The sequence below is a fragment of the Triturus cristatus genome, chromosome 6, assembly GCF_964204655.1.
Source record: "Triturus cristatus chromosome 6, aTriCri1.1, whole genome shotgun sequence".
In the NCBI taxonomy this organism is placed as follows: domain Eukaryota; kingdom Metazoa; phylum Chordata; class Amphibia; order Caudata; family Salamandridae; genus Triturus; species Triturus cristatus.
The window spans coordinates 11,448,965-11,464,011 of record NC_140589.1 but is presented as its reverse complement, the minus strand read 5'-3'; the positions used below and the strand labels follow the sequence as shown (position 1 = coordinate 11,464,011).

General features: G+C 50.6%; 2 protein-coding genes across 2 annotated transcripts in view; one reads left to right on the top strand and one right to left on the bottom strand.

Annotated features, from left to right (window-relative positions):
- PEX6 (peroxisomal biogenesis factor 6) overlaps positions 1–15,047 on the top strand; it is a 216,075-nt gene that overhangs the window by 113,458 nt on the left and 87,570 nt on the right. The window contains exon 9 of the mRNA XM_085610116.1: positions 8,279–8,355. Coding sequence (XP_085466242.1) covers positions 8,279–8,355 — 77 coding nt within the window. The remainder of the gene's footprint in view (positions 1–8,278; positions 8,356–15,047) is intronic.
- LOC146813641 (large ribosomal subunit protein eL32-like) lies at positions 13,974–14,588 on the bottom strand. Its single transcript, XM_085609104.1, has 2 exons — positions 14,437–14,588; positions 13,974–14,229 (listed from the first exon to the last, which is right to left on the bottom strand). The coding sequence occupies exons 1-2, from the start codon at positions 14,586–14,588 to the stop codon at positions 13,974–13,976; spliced, it is 408 nt and encodes a 135-aa protein (XP_085465230.1).

Genomic DNA, 15,047 nt, shown 5'->3' with positions numbered 1-15,047 from the left:
TTACATCAGTCGGTCGAAAAACGTATATATATATATATATATATTCTTTTAATGAAACCTTCACTAACAAAGATAGTTAAAACCAAACTCAATCCATCACAAACAATAATTGCAACACATAAACCAAACAATTCCACATAACAATCACTTAGGCCTGATTACGAGTCTGGGGGTTCGAGGACCGCCAGACTCATGGTGGCGCGGTGGTGGCTTATCCAGCCCCCGCTGCACCAGCGGTCCTACCGCCCCATTAGGAGTTGGACCGCCCTGAGACTGCCAGCTCCTCCAGGGAACCACCATTCCCTGGCACTGGAGCGGCAGTCAGAGGCCTCGATATGCTTGGTGGGACCGCCTGCTTGTCACGGTTGGCTCTATAGTGGAAAGCTTCACCAGGACTGTGTCAAACATGGATCTAACATTGCATTCCAGTTTATCTGAGACATAGATGACAATTGATCCAGCTGGGGCAAGCTTTCGATCAAAGCTCTGTCTTTATTAAGGTATACAGGACCAAACCCCTCCATATCAGTGCCCACATCAGGGAGGATCCTGCCAGCAGTCTTTGCATCCGAGTCCCTTCTCCTGCTGAGTCTGGGCACCTTCCTTTTTAGGTCTCGGCTAGCGAAGGCTGCGCTTGCGCAGTCTCGCTCGCGAGATTTAATGACTTGGAGAAGAAGGGCTTGAACCTGCCCCTCTTCTCTCCTCTTCTCCATTGGCTGGCCTCTGAAATGCTGGTCAGCCATTGGAGAAGAGGTTTGTCTCTCCAAACAAGCCCCGTCTCTTTGCGATTCGGGGGCGTGTTTTTTTTCGAATCTATCTCTGGGCGTGTTTTTTTTAATACACGCCCACAAGACAGCATGTCGTGCTCACGCTGCCCACACGCGCCATTCGGCTCTCTGATTGGTTGGCAACTACCAAATAAGCACTGTGATTGGTGGACCTTGTCAACCAATTAGAGAGCCTACTGGCGCGTGCAGGCAGTGTGAGCAGGACACGCTGTAGACTCGCGTGGTGCGATGCAGGGCTGTATTCCGTGTTGACGAAAATGCGTGCCCAGGTAGGTCTTCCCCTCCTCGCCGTCGCTCTGCATTGCTTCGGGCCGGTCTAGGGCCCTCTGCAGGCTCTGGGAGCCGAACTTGCACAGCGCCTCTTGGTTCGAATTCCACTTCCCCACGCGCCCCCCCCCCCCCACGCCCCCGGGGATCTCTGTCAGGTTTCAGCACAAGTATTTCCCATCCCCTGTCCTTCGCTTCAGCCTCCACGCCCCCTCACACCGCACCTGTCTGATGTTGAAGACCCGGTGCTGCTTGGCGTACACCCCCAGCTCCGGGGGCACCTGCAGGAGTCGGGCGCAGACGTCCATGGGGCCGGTGCCTGGGTGGGGAGGGCGAGGGCAGAAGCCGCCTTCAAACTTCAGCACAGAGTGCAGCTGCTAACCGCCCCTAGCAGCCGTCGTCTCCAAGGACTCTGCGACGTCATCAGCGTGCGCCGCGGGAGCCGGCGGGAGCGGAAGAGAGGAACGAGTCGAGGAGCAGAGCCTGGAGGCCAGGCAGCCTTAACCTCAGGCGGCGAGGCAATCTAGAGTCTAAGCCGGCCAGGGGCTCTTCAGAACAAGCCACGCCGGCTCAGTCGATGGATACCCAGCCTCACCTCTCCAGCCCTGTCCTTCCAACTATTTCCAATCCCCCACTCCTGTCTACCCCTGTCTCATAGTCCATCACAGGCCCCTGCTCAATCCACCACCAGTCCAGCCTCTCGATGCACAGCCATCCTACACTTCAGCCACACTCCTCCGTAGTGATGGTTGCCCCCTCCTCAGAGAATAAAGTGCCCATTTGTCCACACTGTGCAACTTCCCCTCCACCACGAACCCAGCCTCGCAGTGTAGTGCAGCCTCCTATGTCCAGCATCAGCCACCAGTGCAAACTCAGTCTAATCCAGCCCCTGTCCTCTCAATAAAGCCCAACAGCTCTTCACCACCCCTTCAGTGCAGCCGAACAGATATCTACCCTTATCTTTAATCTGAAACTCCCTACTGCGAGTGGCGTTTTTCTTTCTTATTTCTTTATGCTATTGTATATAGCAGGAACTCCAGCCGAAGGTACAAGAGCGCTATACATTTGCGCTAGTTACATTATAGAAGGTCACATTCATTTTGGTAGGCACCGGGGAGATTGAGTGATTTGGCCAGAATCACAAGATGTTGAGCCTAATGCCAGACTCGAATCCAGTTTCAAAGTTTGCAGCTCTAGCTGTTACGCCACATCCTCTATACTTTCAGGCTAGACAGAAAAGACAGACGTGGCATAGTTACATATCTAAATTTATCCATGCTTATAGGTTGAGCGGATCGGGCCAATGTTCATCTGGGGTCTTTTACCTAGCATGCCATCTTAGATGACCAGCCATATGCAAATCACCCTGCTTGAGTGAGAACAGTCCAGCAGCTCTGATTGGGGCTCGCCTGCTGTGTGTAGCTTGGTTCCAGCGGCACAATTGTATTGTAATTGCATTTATATAGCGCTTACTACCCCTGACAAGGCGTCGAAGCGCTTTAGCACAGAACCCATGGCATACCCTTGCCACTTTGGCCGGTACATCAAAGACACAACATGAGATGGGATTGAAGAAGGCTTGTAATCCGTCTGAACCCTTGCTAGCACTCCTACTCGTCACACTCTTGTCCCCCATGCATAGTACCCCCAGGGGCACCCCGCTTTCCCCCCTCCCCCAAATTAGGTTACCCAATGAAAACACAAGAAACAGTTGTAAGTGGGTAACAAATGCTGCAGGTTTATTACATAATTCCAAGATATGTAATGGGTGGGTTATCTTACGGGCGATCCAAGGGCAGGCGACCATCTACTTCACCTGCCCGCCTGATGAGCCGGGCAGCGCGGGAACGACCCGCAAGTGCTGCCCCCCAAGTGATTCTTTTACGATCACGTGCCGTTGAAATTCTACTCACACCCCCCCTCTTGGGGCGGAGCGTCGCATAGCAAGCCCCCGGTTGTTCAGGCCCACAACCGCCCGCACACCTGGGCCTGGAAGTGACGCGCATTGCGCGTCACTTCCGGCCCTGACACGGAAGGGGGGCACCAGTCTGTGTCCCTGCCCCACCCCCACCCCCGAAGGGAGGGAGTGGGGAGGGGTGACCGGGGCCCCGGGGCCACTAAGGCGCCGACCGCCGAGTGGCCCCCTGCGGGGGCCGCGGTCAGCGGCATTTCATTTCCACTTAAAACCCATCCATATGCAAATCAGTCTTGACCCTGCTCCAATCGGAAGAGCCCAGCGGCTGGGACTCTGCTTGGAAGCCCGCCCACCAGGGGCTAAGTGAGCCCCTTCACTCCAACGCGCCCCAGCTCCCTTAGATGCTAAAATCAGGAGCCTATCATGACAGGATTATTAGGGAACATTGGTCCGGCCCACAGCCAGATAGGCCGGGAAACTGCGGCGGGGCCAGCTACCAGCAAGGATCAAGGCGCGCGGCCAGGCCGCCCTCTGGAGCCGGCGCACGGCCATGATAGGCCGGGAAACTGCGGCGGGGCCAGCTACCAGCAAGGATCAAGGCGCGCGGCCAGGCCGCCCTCTGGAGCCGGCGCACGGCCATGATAGGCCGGGAAACTGCGGCGGGGCCAGCTACCAGCAAGGATCAAGGCGCGCGGCCAGGCCGCCCTCTGGAGCCGGCGCACGGCCATGATAGGCCGGGAAACTGCGGCGGGGCCAGCTACCAGCAAGGATCAAGGCGCGCGGCCAGGCCGCCCTCTGGAGCCGGCGCACGGCCATGATAGGCCGGGAAACTGCGGCGGGGCCAGCTACCAGCAAGGATCAAGGCGCGCGGCCTGGCCGCCCTCTGGAGCCGGCGCACGGCCATGATAGGCCGGGAAACTGCGGCGGGGCCAGCTACCAGCTAGGATCAAGGCGCGCGGCCAGGCCGCCCTCTGGAGCCGGCGCACGGCCATGATAGGCCGGGAAACTGCGGCGGGGCCAGCTACCAGCTAGGATCAAGGCGCGCGGCCAGGCCGCCCTCTGGAGCCGGCGCACGGCCATGATAGGCCGGGAAACTGCGGCGGGGCCAGCTACCAGCTAGGATCAAGGCGCGCGGCCAGGCCGCCCTCTGGAGCCGGCGCACGGCCATGATAGGCCGGGAAACTGCGGCGGGGCCAGCTACCAGCTAGGATCAAGGCGCGCGGCCAGGCCGCCCTCTGGAGCCGGCGCACGGCCATGATAGGCCGGGAAACTGCGGCGGGGCCAGCTACCAGCTAGGATCAAGGCGCGCGGCCAGGCCGCCCTCTGGAGCCGGCGCACGGCCATGATAGGCCGGGAAACTGCGGCGGGGCCAGCTACCAGCTAGGATCAAGGCGCGCGGCCAGGCCGCCCTCTGGAGCCGGCGCACGGCCATGATAGGCCGGGAAACTGCGGCGGGGCCAGCTACCAGCTAGGATCAAGGCGCGCGGCCAGGCCGCCCTCTGGAGACGGCGCACGGCCATGATAGGCCGGGAAACTGCGGCGGGGCCAGCTACCAGCTAGGATCAAGGCGCGCGGCCAGGCCGCCCTCTGGAGCCGGCGCACGGCCATGATAGGCCGGGAAACTGCGGCGGGGCCAGCTACCAGCTAGGATCAAGGCGCGCGGCCAGGCCGCCCTCTGGAGACGGCGCACGGCCATGATAGGCCGGGAAACTGCGGCGGGGCCAGCTACCAGCTAGGATCAAGGCGCGCGGCCAGGCCGCCCTCTGGAGACGGCGCACAGCCATGATAGGCCGGGCCAGCTACCAGCTAGGATCAAGGCGCGCGGCCAGGCCGCCCTCTGGAGATGGCGCACAGCCATGATAGGCCGGGCCAGCTACCAGCTAGGATCAAGGCGCGCGGCCAGGCCGCCCTCTGGAGATGGCGCACAGCCATGATAGGCCGGGCCAGCTACCAGCTAGGATCAAGGCGCGCGGCCAGGCCGCCCTCTGGAGACGGCGCGCGCTGGAAGACATTCCAGGTCTACCCCACTCTCTCGACTGACAAATTAATAAAACAATGAACATTAAAACAAAGTTACCGGGCTTTTGCTAACAGACGGAGAAGATGTGTTCTCCAAATTAAAACGGAACACTTCCCGAAATATTCTTTTGCGCCATTTAATAAAATATATTGAACAAATATGTAATGCAAGACAAACACGCCTCGGTGCCTGGCTGATCAGTGTGAGCGGAAGGAGCCGAGCTGTAAAATGTTCAACTCGCTGCTCGGAAGATTCCAGCATCCCAGTCAATCTCTGCTATTTGCACTGAGCGCCAGCGCCAAGCCGTGAAAGGCGGCTTCTATGCGCCAGCTCCTTTAAGAGCGTGGCACAGTACCAGTGTTACTCGTGCGGTCAACGGAAGGTCAAAGGTCACCTCAGTGGCGTAAGGCAAAATGATGGGGGTTGCCCTGCAGAAGTGATGAGGGCCCCCGAATCTCCGAGACTGCACGTATGTTCGTTGGCCTTGGCCTGGATGGGGGTCCCCTGAAAGGTTTTGGGGCTCCCGGAAAGGTTGGTGGGGGGGAGGGGGGGGGAGGTGTTCCTGCTCCTGCTCCGCAGTGTCCTGCGTTACTCCACTAGTGCACCTACGTCACAGGCTTTACATACATCTGCACACATGTGTACAGGGCTGCTCACGTAAAGAGCATTATACAGAGATTAGAAAAAACCTAAACTAGGGTCTGTGTAACTCCCACCTACGAATGCGCGAGGTACACATGACTTATGACTGGTAACCCTCTATCGGGTGGGTACTTTATGGAACCTCAGACCTCTCCTTTACAATAATCCCAGGCACCAGACTGGGTCCAGGGTCCGTGTGCTGGGAAATGGGGCCTGAGGCCACAGGAGAACGGACAGCGCCGAGGATATGATATGCTAGGAGCTATTTATAGCGCACTGTCACTCATGACTGAGCATCCTGGCGCTAGGACAGCAACAAACACAGTAAACCACCACCTAACACATAAGAATGTAGTGTGAAGAACCGAGGAGAGAAAGCAGAACCTAAAACTCTTGGTAAATCTGAAAGGGACAGGGAGAGGACTCAGATGTTGGCCCCCATTACAGAGAGATTCGTTTAGGGTGTGAAAACAGGGATGGCTAGCACATTAAGGTGGGAAGGTTTCAAGGTGACTTCTATTGGATTGTCAATTATTACCTTCTTCCTATTTCACAGTTATGCCCTCCCCCCTCTAATCATCTTATTGTGTTATGATCTTTTTATGTGGTATTATATAAAGCTCTTTGATTTTGAGTCTAGTACGTGCTATATAAAAAGCTTTAAATATAGACACACACTGTATGCACACCTCTGTGGAGAAAAGAGCTAACCTGCTTTGTGCATCCCCAAAATATGTTCATATAGGGTGCATCGGTAAGGAAGAGGGTTTTTTACTAAAACACCCCTCTTCCTTATTGATGCACCCTACATGCACATATTTTGGGGATAGATGGATGAAACATCCCCCTCACGTTGTCAGCACCCTGTGGGAGAAAGAAAGGGAGCATTACTCTGTTATCAAGCACACATATGGGGAGGTTGAATACTTTACACACTTTTTAGGCATAGGAGGGTTGGAGCAATCCCTCATAGAAACTGTAGGCACATCTCTGACGGCTGAAAGCATTGAGCAAACCCACCTCCAGCCTCCTCACCCTTCAAAGAAATCTGAAGACTGGATGAAGTATTGCACTGAGAAAACAGACGTTGAATTGAATTCATGATTGAAGAGGACAGGAAGGGTTAATTATCTTACATGTTTTCCAAACCCGCTCACCCTGCACGCATTTTATATACAGTAGACGGGCAAGCAAAGGAGGAAGTGGTAAGGAGATGCTTGTGTGTGCCTCTTCATTCGTATGAGTTTCCAGAGTGTGGGCATTGTGTTTGTGTGGGCACTCATCTCTGCATATTAGTGTCTTCGTAAGGATGTGTGTATATGCGTGCTTTGCGGTGAATGGCTATACCGGTTGTGTTTGTGTATTTAGAGCAGACGATTGTCACGCCATCATAAACACCTTTTAATAACTGTGTGTCTGTGTGTGTAGGTGGCTCTGTGGGTTGCTCTATGTGAGTGGCTCTCTGTGGGTGGCTCTGTGTGTGTGGGTGGCTCTATTTGTGTGTGTGGCTCTGTGTGTGGGTGCCAATGCAATAGGTCTCGCATTTGAGAGTCATTAAGCTATTGACACTGTAAATAACAATGCAGTTTCTTTAAATGTTTTAAAAAATAAAACATAAACAAAAAGAATGTCATGAGCAATGCCAATAGCTCTAACTTTAACAATGCCGAGACCATTGCATTGTAAATGCTTGTTTATAACGTTTGCAGGCAGGTGGATCGAGCTCCGTGGAAGATTCAGTCACCTCCGGGTAAATGTCCGCGGCAGTCTGAATACTTAGTCCTAAGGGTTTGGATGAAGGGCCCGTTGACCTCCTACTCCCGTGGTTGCTTGTGGTGGGGATCCCATTGACACTGGCCCCCCTGGACCCTTGTAGACTAAGGCTGCCCAAGCCGAGGTCCCGCTCCACAGTAACCGTCTGCTCTGCAAGTGTCCCTACCGCAGAAGTCATGTGCCACAAAATGGAGGGCGGATTCCTAGAAGCACCCCTAGCCGTCAAGCTCTTGGGCGACGAAACTGCTTTGTGCTTAACCATGGCAGTGCCTTCCAAAATCCTTTAGGAGAAAGAGATCCTAGGCCCGGCCTCCCAGACCAAAAAAGACTAGGGCTATAACCCTAATCCCGATGTACAACACTCAAAAGAGCGAGATAGGAGAAACTCTGGTGACCTGGAAGTAGCTTAATACCAGCATGCGGACAAAAGGGCACTCGCCCAGCCAGCACAATCCTCTGGAAGCAAACAAAAGAGGATGGGCCCAGGACGGGCGCAGATGAGTCCCGCCCTTGGCCGGGTCTTCTCCCGGGCGCCCTGCGTTTGTCCCGCGCAGCAGGGGAATCAGCAGGTGCTTTGAGCTTGGTGGGGGGCCGCCCTCTCAGGGGGAGAGCTGGGAGCTGAGGTCCAAAGCGCCCCAGCACAGCAGGTAAGTCAGGGCTCCTTGGCGGCACCTGCACCACCCTACAGTGTCCACAAAAGCACCCATAAGATAGTAGCTTAATGGTGACCCTCATGGGTCCTGACATGAACAGCGCATCAGTGTTGAGGGGCATTTGTCCAGTTGTGTACCAGTGAAGTTCCCCTGTGGCATGATGATGATCTGTTTCTGTGCAGAAGCTTGTGTCTCACTGTGGTCTTCTGTGCATTCACAGGGTTTTGTGCTTGGAGATTTCTGTGCCCTTCTGGCCCACAGTGGCCGAGCCGCCTGCAGCCGTATTCAGAGCTCAAGGTGAGAAATGGTTTGTCAACTCTAGGTCTCCATCCCCTATTTTTATCCTTCATCCTTCCTCTCTCAGGACTTTAGTGATATTCCTGACATGCGCCTGTTCTTTGTCCCCACCTTGATGACTCAGTATAATTTGTTCACTTTTTCTTTACTCTTTGTATATTCCTGTAAATTAAATAGCATTTACAGCAGTAGCTGCCAAGGTGATCTATATTGTTTGGGCTTGTTTTGGAGGTGGTTGGGTGTTAGCTTTAGATTAAACTTCAAGTACAGGGTGTAGAGTTTCATATAGAGTATGAGGCTGTTAGGAACCAATTCCTAAGCCGCCCTGTTGCCATTACGAGCTTCCATCCACAACCACACACCATCTGCAGCCCTGGGTCTGCCGGTCCAGCCCCATTCAAGGTGGAAGTTTCCCCAAATGACACCATAAAATGCCCTGCCCGAGCCATCAGGGCAGCTTCACATCCTTCCTCCAACAAGCGACACCAGTGCAGTGTCGGTTCAAAAACCAAATAGTGAAGGCTGTCGTTGTGTGTATTTGGAACTGCTCCATAAGGTTAATCTAGGCGTAGGCTGCAGCAGACGTTAGATTTACTAGTGTCAGGGTTTCGGCATGTCTGTTGTTACTTTGAGGCCGGGATTCTTCTTAAAACTTTTTATTGTAGCTACTCTGCAGTTTTCATATGCTCTAGTCACTCTTTCTGTGGGGTTGGTTGCAGCTTCCGAGCTTATGCCACCTATAAAGTGCATCAAAGTGACCTTGATCTTCATGCATCTTTCCCATCCTGCTACCGCTCCCTTCTTTTGCTCTGTTTTCTCAATTATCCCGTCAAGTTTCTCTTCCCAGAGGCACTAGGAAAACAAAAACGTCCCAAGACCCAGTATATTCCGGTTTTGTCATGGTGTTGCATATTTTTTTTGTCTCAGATTCTGTATTGCGTAAATCATGGGTAGGGTGTAGTAGCATCAGACTGTCTCTTGTGTACATCATAGGAGTGGTGCATTGTAATGTGAGATTGTGTCTTGTGTACATCAGGAGCATGTCATTGTAGCCTCACATGATGACCTGTGTACATAATAGGAGTGGTGTAACGTGAGATTGTGTCTTGTGTACATCATATTGTAGCCTCAGATGATAACCTGTGTACCTCATAGGAGCGGCATATTGTAAAGTGAGACGGTGCCTTGTGTACATCACGCAGTGGCATAGTATAGCTTCAAACGGTGTGGTGCCTCAGGTGTCTTGTATCTATCATTCATAAGGTATTGTAGCCTCAGATGGTGTCTTGTTTACATCCGAATTTATTATTATTATTATTTATTATTTAAAGTTTTTGTAGAGCGCGTAGTAACCCGTGAGCATCCCAGCGCTAGAACCTAGAAAATCGGGAGGGAGCAGTAGCGGAAAAGACGGGAAGATCAGGGGAAGAGGAGAGTTTTCAGAGATTTTCTAAAATGGTGGAGGTTTGGTTCTGTTCTCAGTTTCCGGGGGAGATCATTCCAGTGCTTTGCTGTGTTTACAGAAAAGTGGCGGCCTCCAGACCGGGCTTTTTTTACTCTATGAACGGTGATGAAGTTCTCGTGGTTTGACCGGAGTGACCTGGTAGCTTTGTAAGGAATGATGAAGTTTTTAAGAATAGGGGGACCTTTGTTGTGAAGAAGTTTATGTGCCAGGCAGAGGGCCTTGAAAACCACCCTCTCTCAGACTGGAAGCCAGTGAAGTTGCTTCAAGGCTGGCTTTGCTGATGATCTAGCCGGGGTGTTCGTGAGAAGTCGGGCAGCAACGTTCTGGATTCTCTGTAAGGTGTTAAATGTGGCTTCCGGGGCTCCCAGGTAGATTGCATTGCTGTAGTCCAGCCTAGACAAAATAAGGCCCTGGATCAGCAGTTTCCGGGAAGTGGGGGGGAGCAGGGGAAGCACCTTCCTGCATGCCCTAAGAAGTCCAGAAGAGGTGTATTGTAGCCTCAGAAGGTGTCTTGTTTGCATCATAAGAGCGGTGTGTTGTAGCCTCAGATGGTGTCTTGTTTGCATCATAACAGAGGTGTATTGTAGCCTGAGACGATGTCTTGTTTGCCTCATAAGAGCGGTGTATTGTAGCCTCAGATGGTGTATTGTTTGCATCATAAGAGCAGTGTATTTTGTTTACATCAGAAGAGGTGTATTGTAGCCTCAGATGGTGTCTTGTTTGCATCATAACAGAGGTGTATTGTAGCCTGAGACGATGTTTTGTTTGCCTCATAAGAGCAGTGTATTGTAGCCTCAGATGGTGTCTTGTTTGCATCATAAGAGCGGTGTATTGTAGCCTCAGATGGTGTCTTGTTTACATCATAAGAGTGGTGTATTGTAGCCTCAGAAGGTGTCTTGTTTACATCATAAGAGCGGTGTATTGTAGCCTCAGATGGTGTCTTATTTGCATCATAAGAGTGGTGTATTGTAGCCTCAGATGGTGTCTTGTTTGCATCATAAGAGCGGTGTATTGTAGCCTTAGACGATGTCTTGTTTGCATCATAAGAGTGGTGTATTGTAGCCTCGGACGGTGTCTTGTTTACATCATAAGAGGTGTAGTGTAGCCTCAGATGGTGTCATGTTTGCATCATAGGAGCAGTGTATTGTAGCCTAAGACGATGTCTTGTTTGCATCATAAGAGCAGTGTATTGTAGCCTCAGAAGGTGTCTTATTTGCATCATAAGAGTGGTGTATTGTAGCCTCAGATGGTGTCTTGTTTGCATCATAACAGAGGTGTATTGTAGCCTCAGAAGGTGTCTTATTTGCATCATAAGAGTGGTGTATTGTAGCCTCAGAAGGTGTCTTGTTTACATCATAAGAGCGGTGTATTGTAGCCTCAGATGGTGTCTTGTCTGCATCATAAGAGAGTGTATTGTAGCCTCAGAAGGTGTCTTGTTTACATCATAAGAGCGGTGTTTTGTAGCCTCAGATGGTGTTTTATTTGCATCATAAGAGTGGTGTATTGTAGCCTGAGACGATGTTTTGTTTGCATCATAAGAGCGGTGTATTGTAGCCTCAGATGGTGTATTGTTTGCATCATAAGAGCTGTGTATTTTGTTTACATCATAAGAGGTGTATTGTAGCCTCAGACGGTGTCTTGTTTACATCATAAGAGCGGTGTATTGTAGCCTCAGATGGTGTCTTATTTGCATCATAAGAGTGGTGTATTGTAGCCTCAGAAGGTGTCTTGTTTACATCATAAGAGCGGTGTATTGTAGCCTCAGATGGTGTCTTGTTTGCATCATAAGAGCGGTGTATTGTAGCCTCAGATGGTGTCTTATTTGCATCATAAGAGTGGTGTATTGTAGCCTCAGAAGGTGTCTTGTTTACATCATAAGAGCGGTGTATTGTAGCCTGAGACGATGGCTTGTTTGCATCATAAGAGCGGTGTATTGTAGCCTCAGATGGTGTCTTATTTGCATCATAAGAGTGGTGTATTGTAGCCTCAGAAGGTGTCTTGTTTACATCATAAGAGCGGTGTATTGTAGCCTGAGACGATGTCTTGTTTGCATCATAAGAGCGGTGTATTGTAGCCTCAGATGGTGTCTTATTTGCATCATAAGAGTGGTGTATTGTAGCCTCAGATGGTGTCTTGTTTGCATCATAACAGAGGTGTATTGTAGCCTGAGACGATGTCTTATTTGCATCATAAGAGCAGTGTATTGTAGCCTCAGAAGGTGTCCTATTTGCATCATAAGAGAGGTGTATTGTAGCCTCAGAAGTTGTCTTGTTCACATCATAAGAGCGGTGTATTGTAGCCTCAGATGGTGTCTTGTTTGCATCATAACAGAGGTGTATTGTAGCCTCAGACGGTGTCTTGTTTACATCATAAGAGTGGTGTATTGTAGCCTCAGATGGTGTCTTGTTTGCATCATAACAGAGGTGTATTGTAGCCTCAGACGGTGTCTTGTTTACATCATAAGAGTGGTGTATTGTAGCCTCAGAAGGTGTCTTGTTTACATCATAAGAGCGGTGTATTGTAGCCTCAGATGGTGTCTTGTTTGCATCATAAGAGCAGTGTATTGTAGCCTGAGACGATGTCTTGTTTGCATCATAAGAGCGGTGTATTGTAGCCTCAGATGGTGTCTTGTTTGCATCATAACAGAGGTGTATTGTAGCCTCAGACGGTGTCTTGTTTACATCATAAGAGCGGTGTATTGTAGCCTCAGATGGTGTCTTGTTTGCAACATAACAGAGGTGTATTGTAGCCTCAGATGGTGTCTTGTTTGCATCATAAGAGCGGTGTATTGTAGCCTCAGAAGGTGTCTTGTTTGCATCATAACAGAGGTGTATTGTAGCCTCAGATGGTGTATTGTTTGCATCATAAGAGCAGTGTATTTTGTTTACATCAGAAGAGTGTATTGTAGCCTCAGATGGTGTCTTGTTTGCATCATAACAGAGGTGTATTGTAGCCTGAGACGATGTCTTGTTTGCATCATAAGAGCGGTGTATTGTAGCCTCAGATGGTGTCTTGTTTGCATCATAACAGAGGTGTATTGTAGCCTCAGACGGTGTCTTGTTTACATCATAAGAGCGGTGTATTGTAGCCTCAGATGGTGTCTTGTTTGCATCATAAGAGCAGTGTATTGTAGCCTCAGATGGTGTCTTGTTTGCATCATAACAGAGGTGTATTGTAGCCTCAGAAGGTGTCTTGTTTGCATCATAACAGAGGTGTATTGTAGCCTGAGACGATGTCTTGTTTGCATCATAAGAGCGGTGTATTGTAGCCTCAGAAGGTGTCTTATTTGCATCATAAGAGTGGTGTATTGTAGCCTCAGAAGGTGTCTTGTTTACATCATAACAGAGGTGTATTGTAGCCTGAGACGATGTCTTGTTTGCATCATAAGAGCAGTGTATTGTAGCCTCAGATGGTGTCTTGTTTGCATCATAACAGAGGTGTATTGTAGCCTCAGACGGTGTCTTGTTTGCATCATAAGAGTGTATTGTAGCCTCAGATGGTGTCTTGTCTGCATCATAAGAGTGTATTGTAGCCTCAGACGATGTCTTGTTTGCATCATAAAAGAAGTGTATTTTAACCTCAGAAGGTGTCTTGTTTACATAATAAGAGCGGTGTATTGTAGCCTCAGATGGTGTCTTGTTTGCATCATAACAGAGGTGTATTGTTGCCTCAGACGGTGTCTTGTTTGCATCATAAGAGAAGTGTATTGTAGCCTCAGATGGTGTCTTGTCTGCATCATAAGAGAGTGTATTGTAGCCTCACAAGGTGTCTTGTTTGCATCATAAGAGAAGTGTATTGTAGCCTCAGATGGTGTCTTGTTTGCATCACAAGAGAAGTGTATTGTAGCCTGAGAAGGTGTCTTGTTTACATATATAAGAGTGGTGTATCTGCTTCAATGCAGCTCACATTCCCCCGCTGTGCAGGCGAATTCCAAGGGCACGCGAAACGGACGGCCCCTGGCCATCCAACGCACACGCCCACCATGACGTCGGACGGCCGGGGGCCGTTAGATGCATGGAGGAGGGTATTGTGGGTGGTGTCTTGTTTACATCTCAAGAGTGGTGTATTGTAGCCTCAGGAGGTGTCTTGTTTACATTTTTTTTTTAAGTTTACAGTTTTTATCTGCAAATAACAGCTGCAAAGAAAGAGCAGTCTACTCATTCTCCTCGCTGCGCAATCTGGCGTTTGGATTTGTGAGTTTGATTTCGAGCTTGGCGGCCCTCTCTACAATGGTCTTGCGGTTCTTGGATAAAACATTGTGGGCGATCTCAGCACAGAAGGACTTGTTACTCATCCTTGACACCTCCAGCTCCTTCACGTTGTGTACCAGAAACTTTCGGAATCCTGAGGGTAACATGTGCCTTGTCCTTTTATAACTACCATAACCAATGTTGGGGAGAGGAGTTGGCCTAACGGCTAGGGCACTCGACCTCGGACCTGGGGAACTGGGTTAGAGTCTCGGTAATGACGCTAAACCTCCTGTGATTCTGGGCAAATCACGTAATCTCCCTGTGCCTAACAAAAAATGAATGTGTGTCCTCATGTAAAGTAACTGGTGCTATGTAAAGCGCTCTGATACCTGATTGGATTCGGGTCAAGTTTGCGCTATATAAAACTCTGCAAAAAAGAAAAAGGTTGGGCCCTTTAACCTCCTGCGCACTCTGTTATCAATACCTCGTGGTTTGCGGCAGTTACGCTTAATCTTGACATAACGATCAGACTGGTGACTAAGAATCTTCGGTTTGACTAGGGGTCTTAGGGCAGCCATGATTGTTGCTCAAAAATGTCCGCCTGCTCCGCAGAGAGGCTAAAGGAACAGCTGTTTACATCTTAAGAGTGGTGTATTGTAGTCTCAGCATTGTTTACATGATGAGAGTGCTCACCATGTCCTGAGATGTGCTCACCATCTCCTTGTTCTCATGTGCTCATCGTGTTGTGGTGCTTGTGTGCAGTGACCCTTCTTTGTGTGTGCTCACTGTCTCCCGGTCTCATTTGTTCACCAAATACTTGGTGCTCAAGTGCAGTAACGTTCCTCTCCTTGTGCTTTCCTGTGATTGCTCACTATGCCCTGGTGCTTGTGTGCAGTGACCCTCCTCTGTGTCTGCTCGCTGCGTCCTGGTGCTCATGTGCTCACCATGTCCTAATACTCGTGTGCTTACTGTCTCCTGGTTCTCGTGCTCACCGTGTGGTGGTGCTTGTGTGCAGTGACCCTCTGTGTGTGAGCACC

Excerpts from the sequence above, each read along its gene's own strand:
- LOC146813641 (XM_085609104.1), bottom strand. The coding sequence starts at position 14,588 with ATGGCTGCCCTAAGACCCCTAGTCAAACCGAAGATTCTTAGTCACCAG. Across the intron at positions 14,230-14,436 it reads ACCTTTTTCTTTTTTGCAGA|GCCAACTCCTCTCCCCAACA; the intron begins GTTTTATATAGC and ends CCTAGCCGTTAG.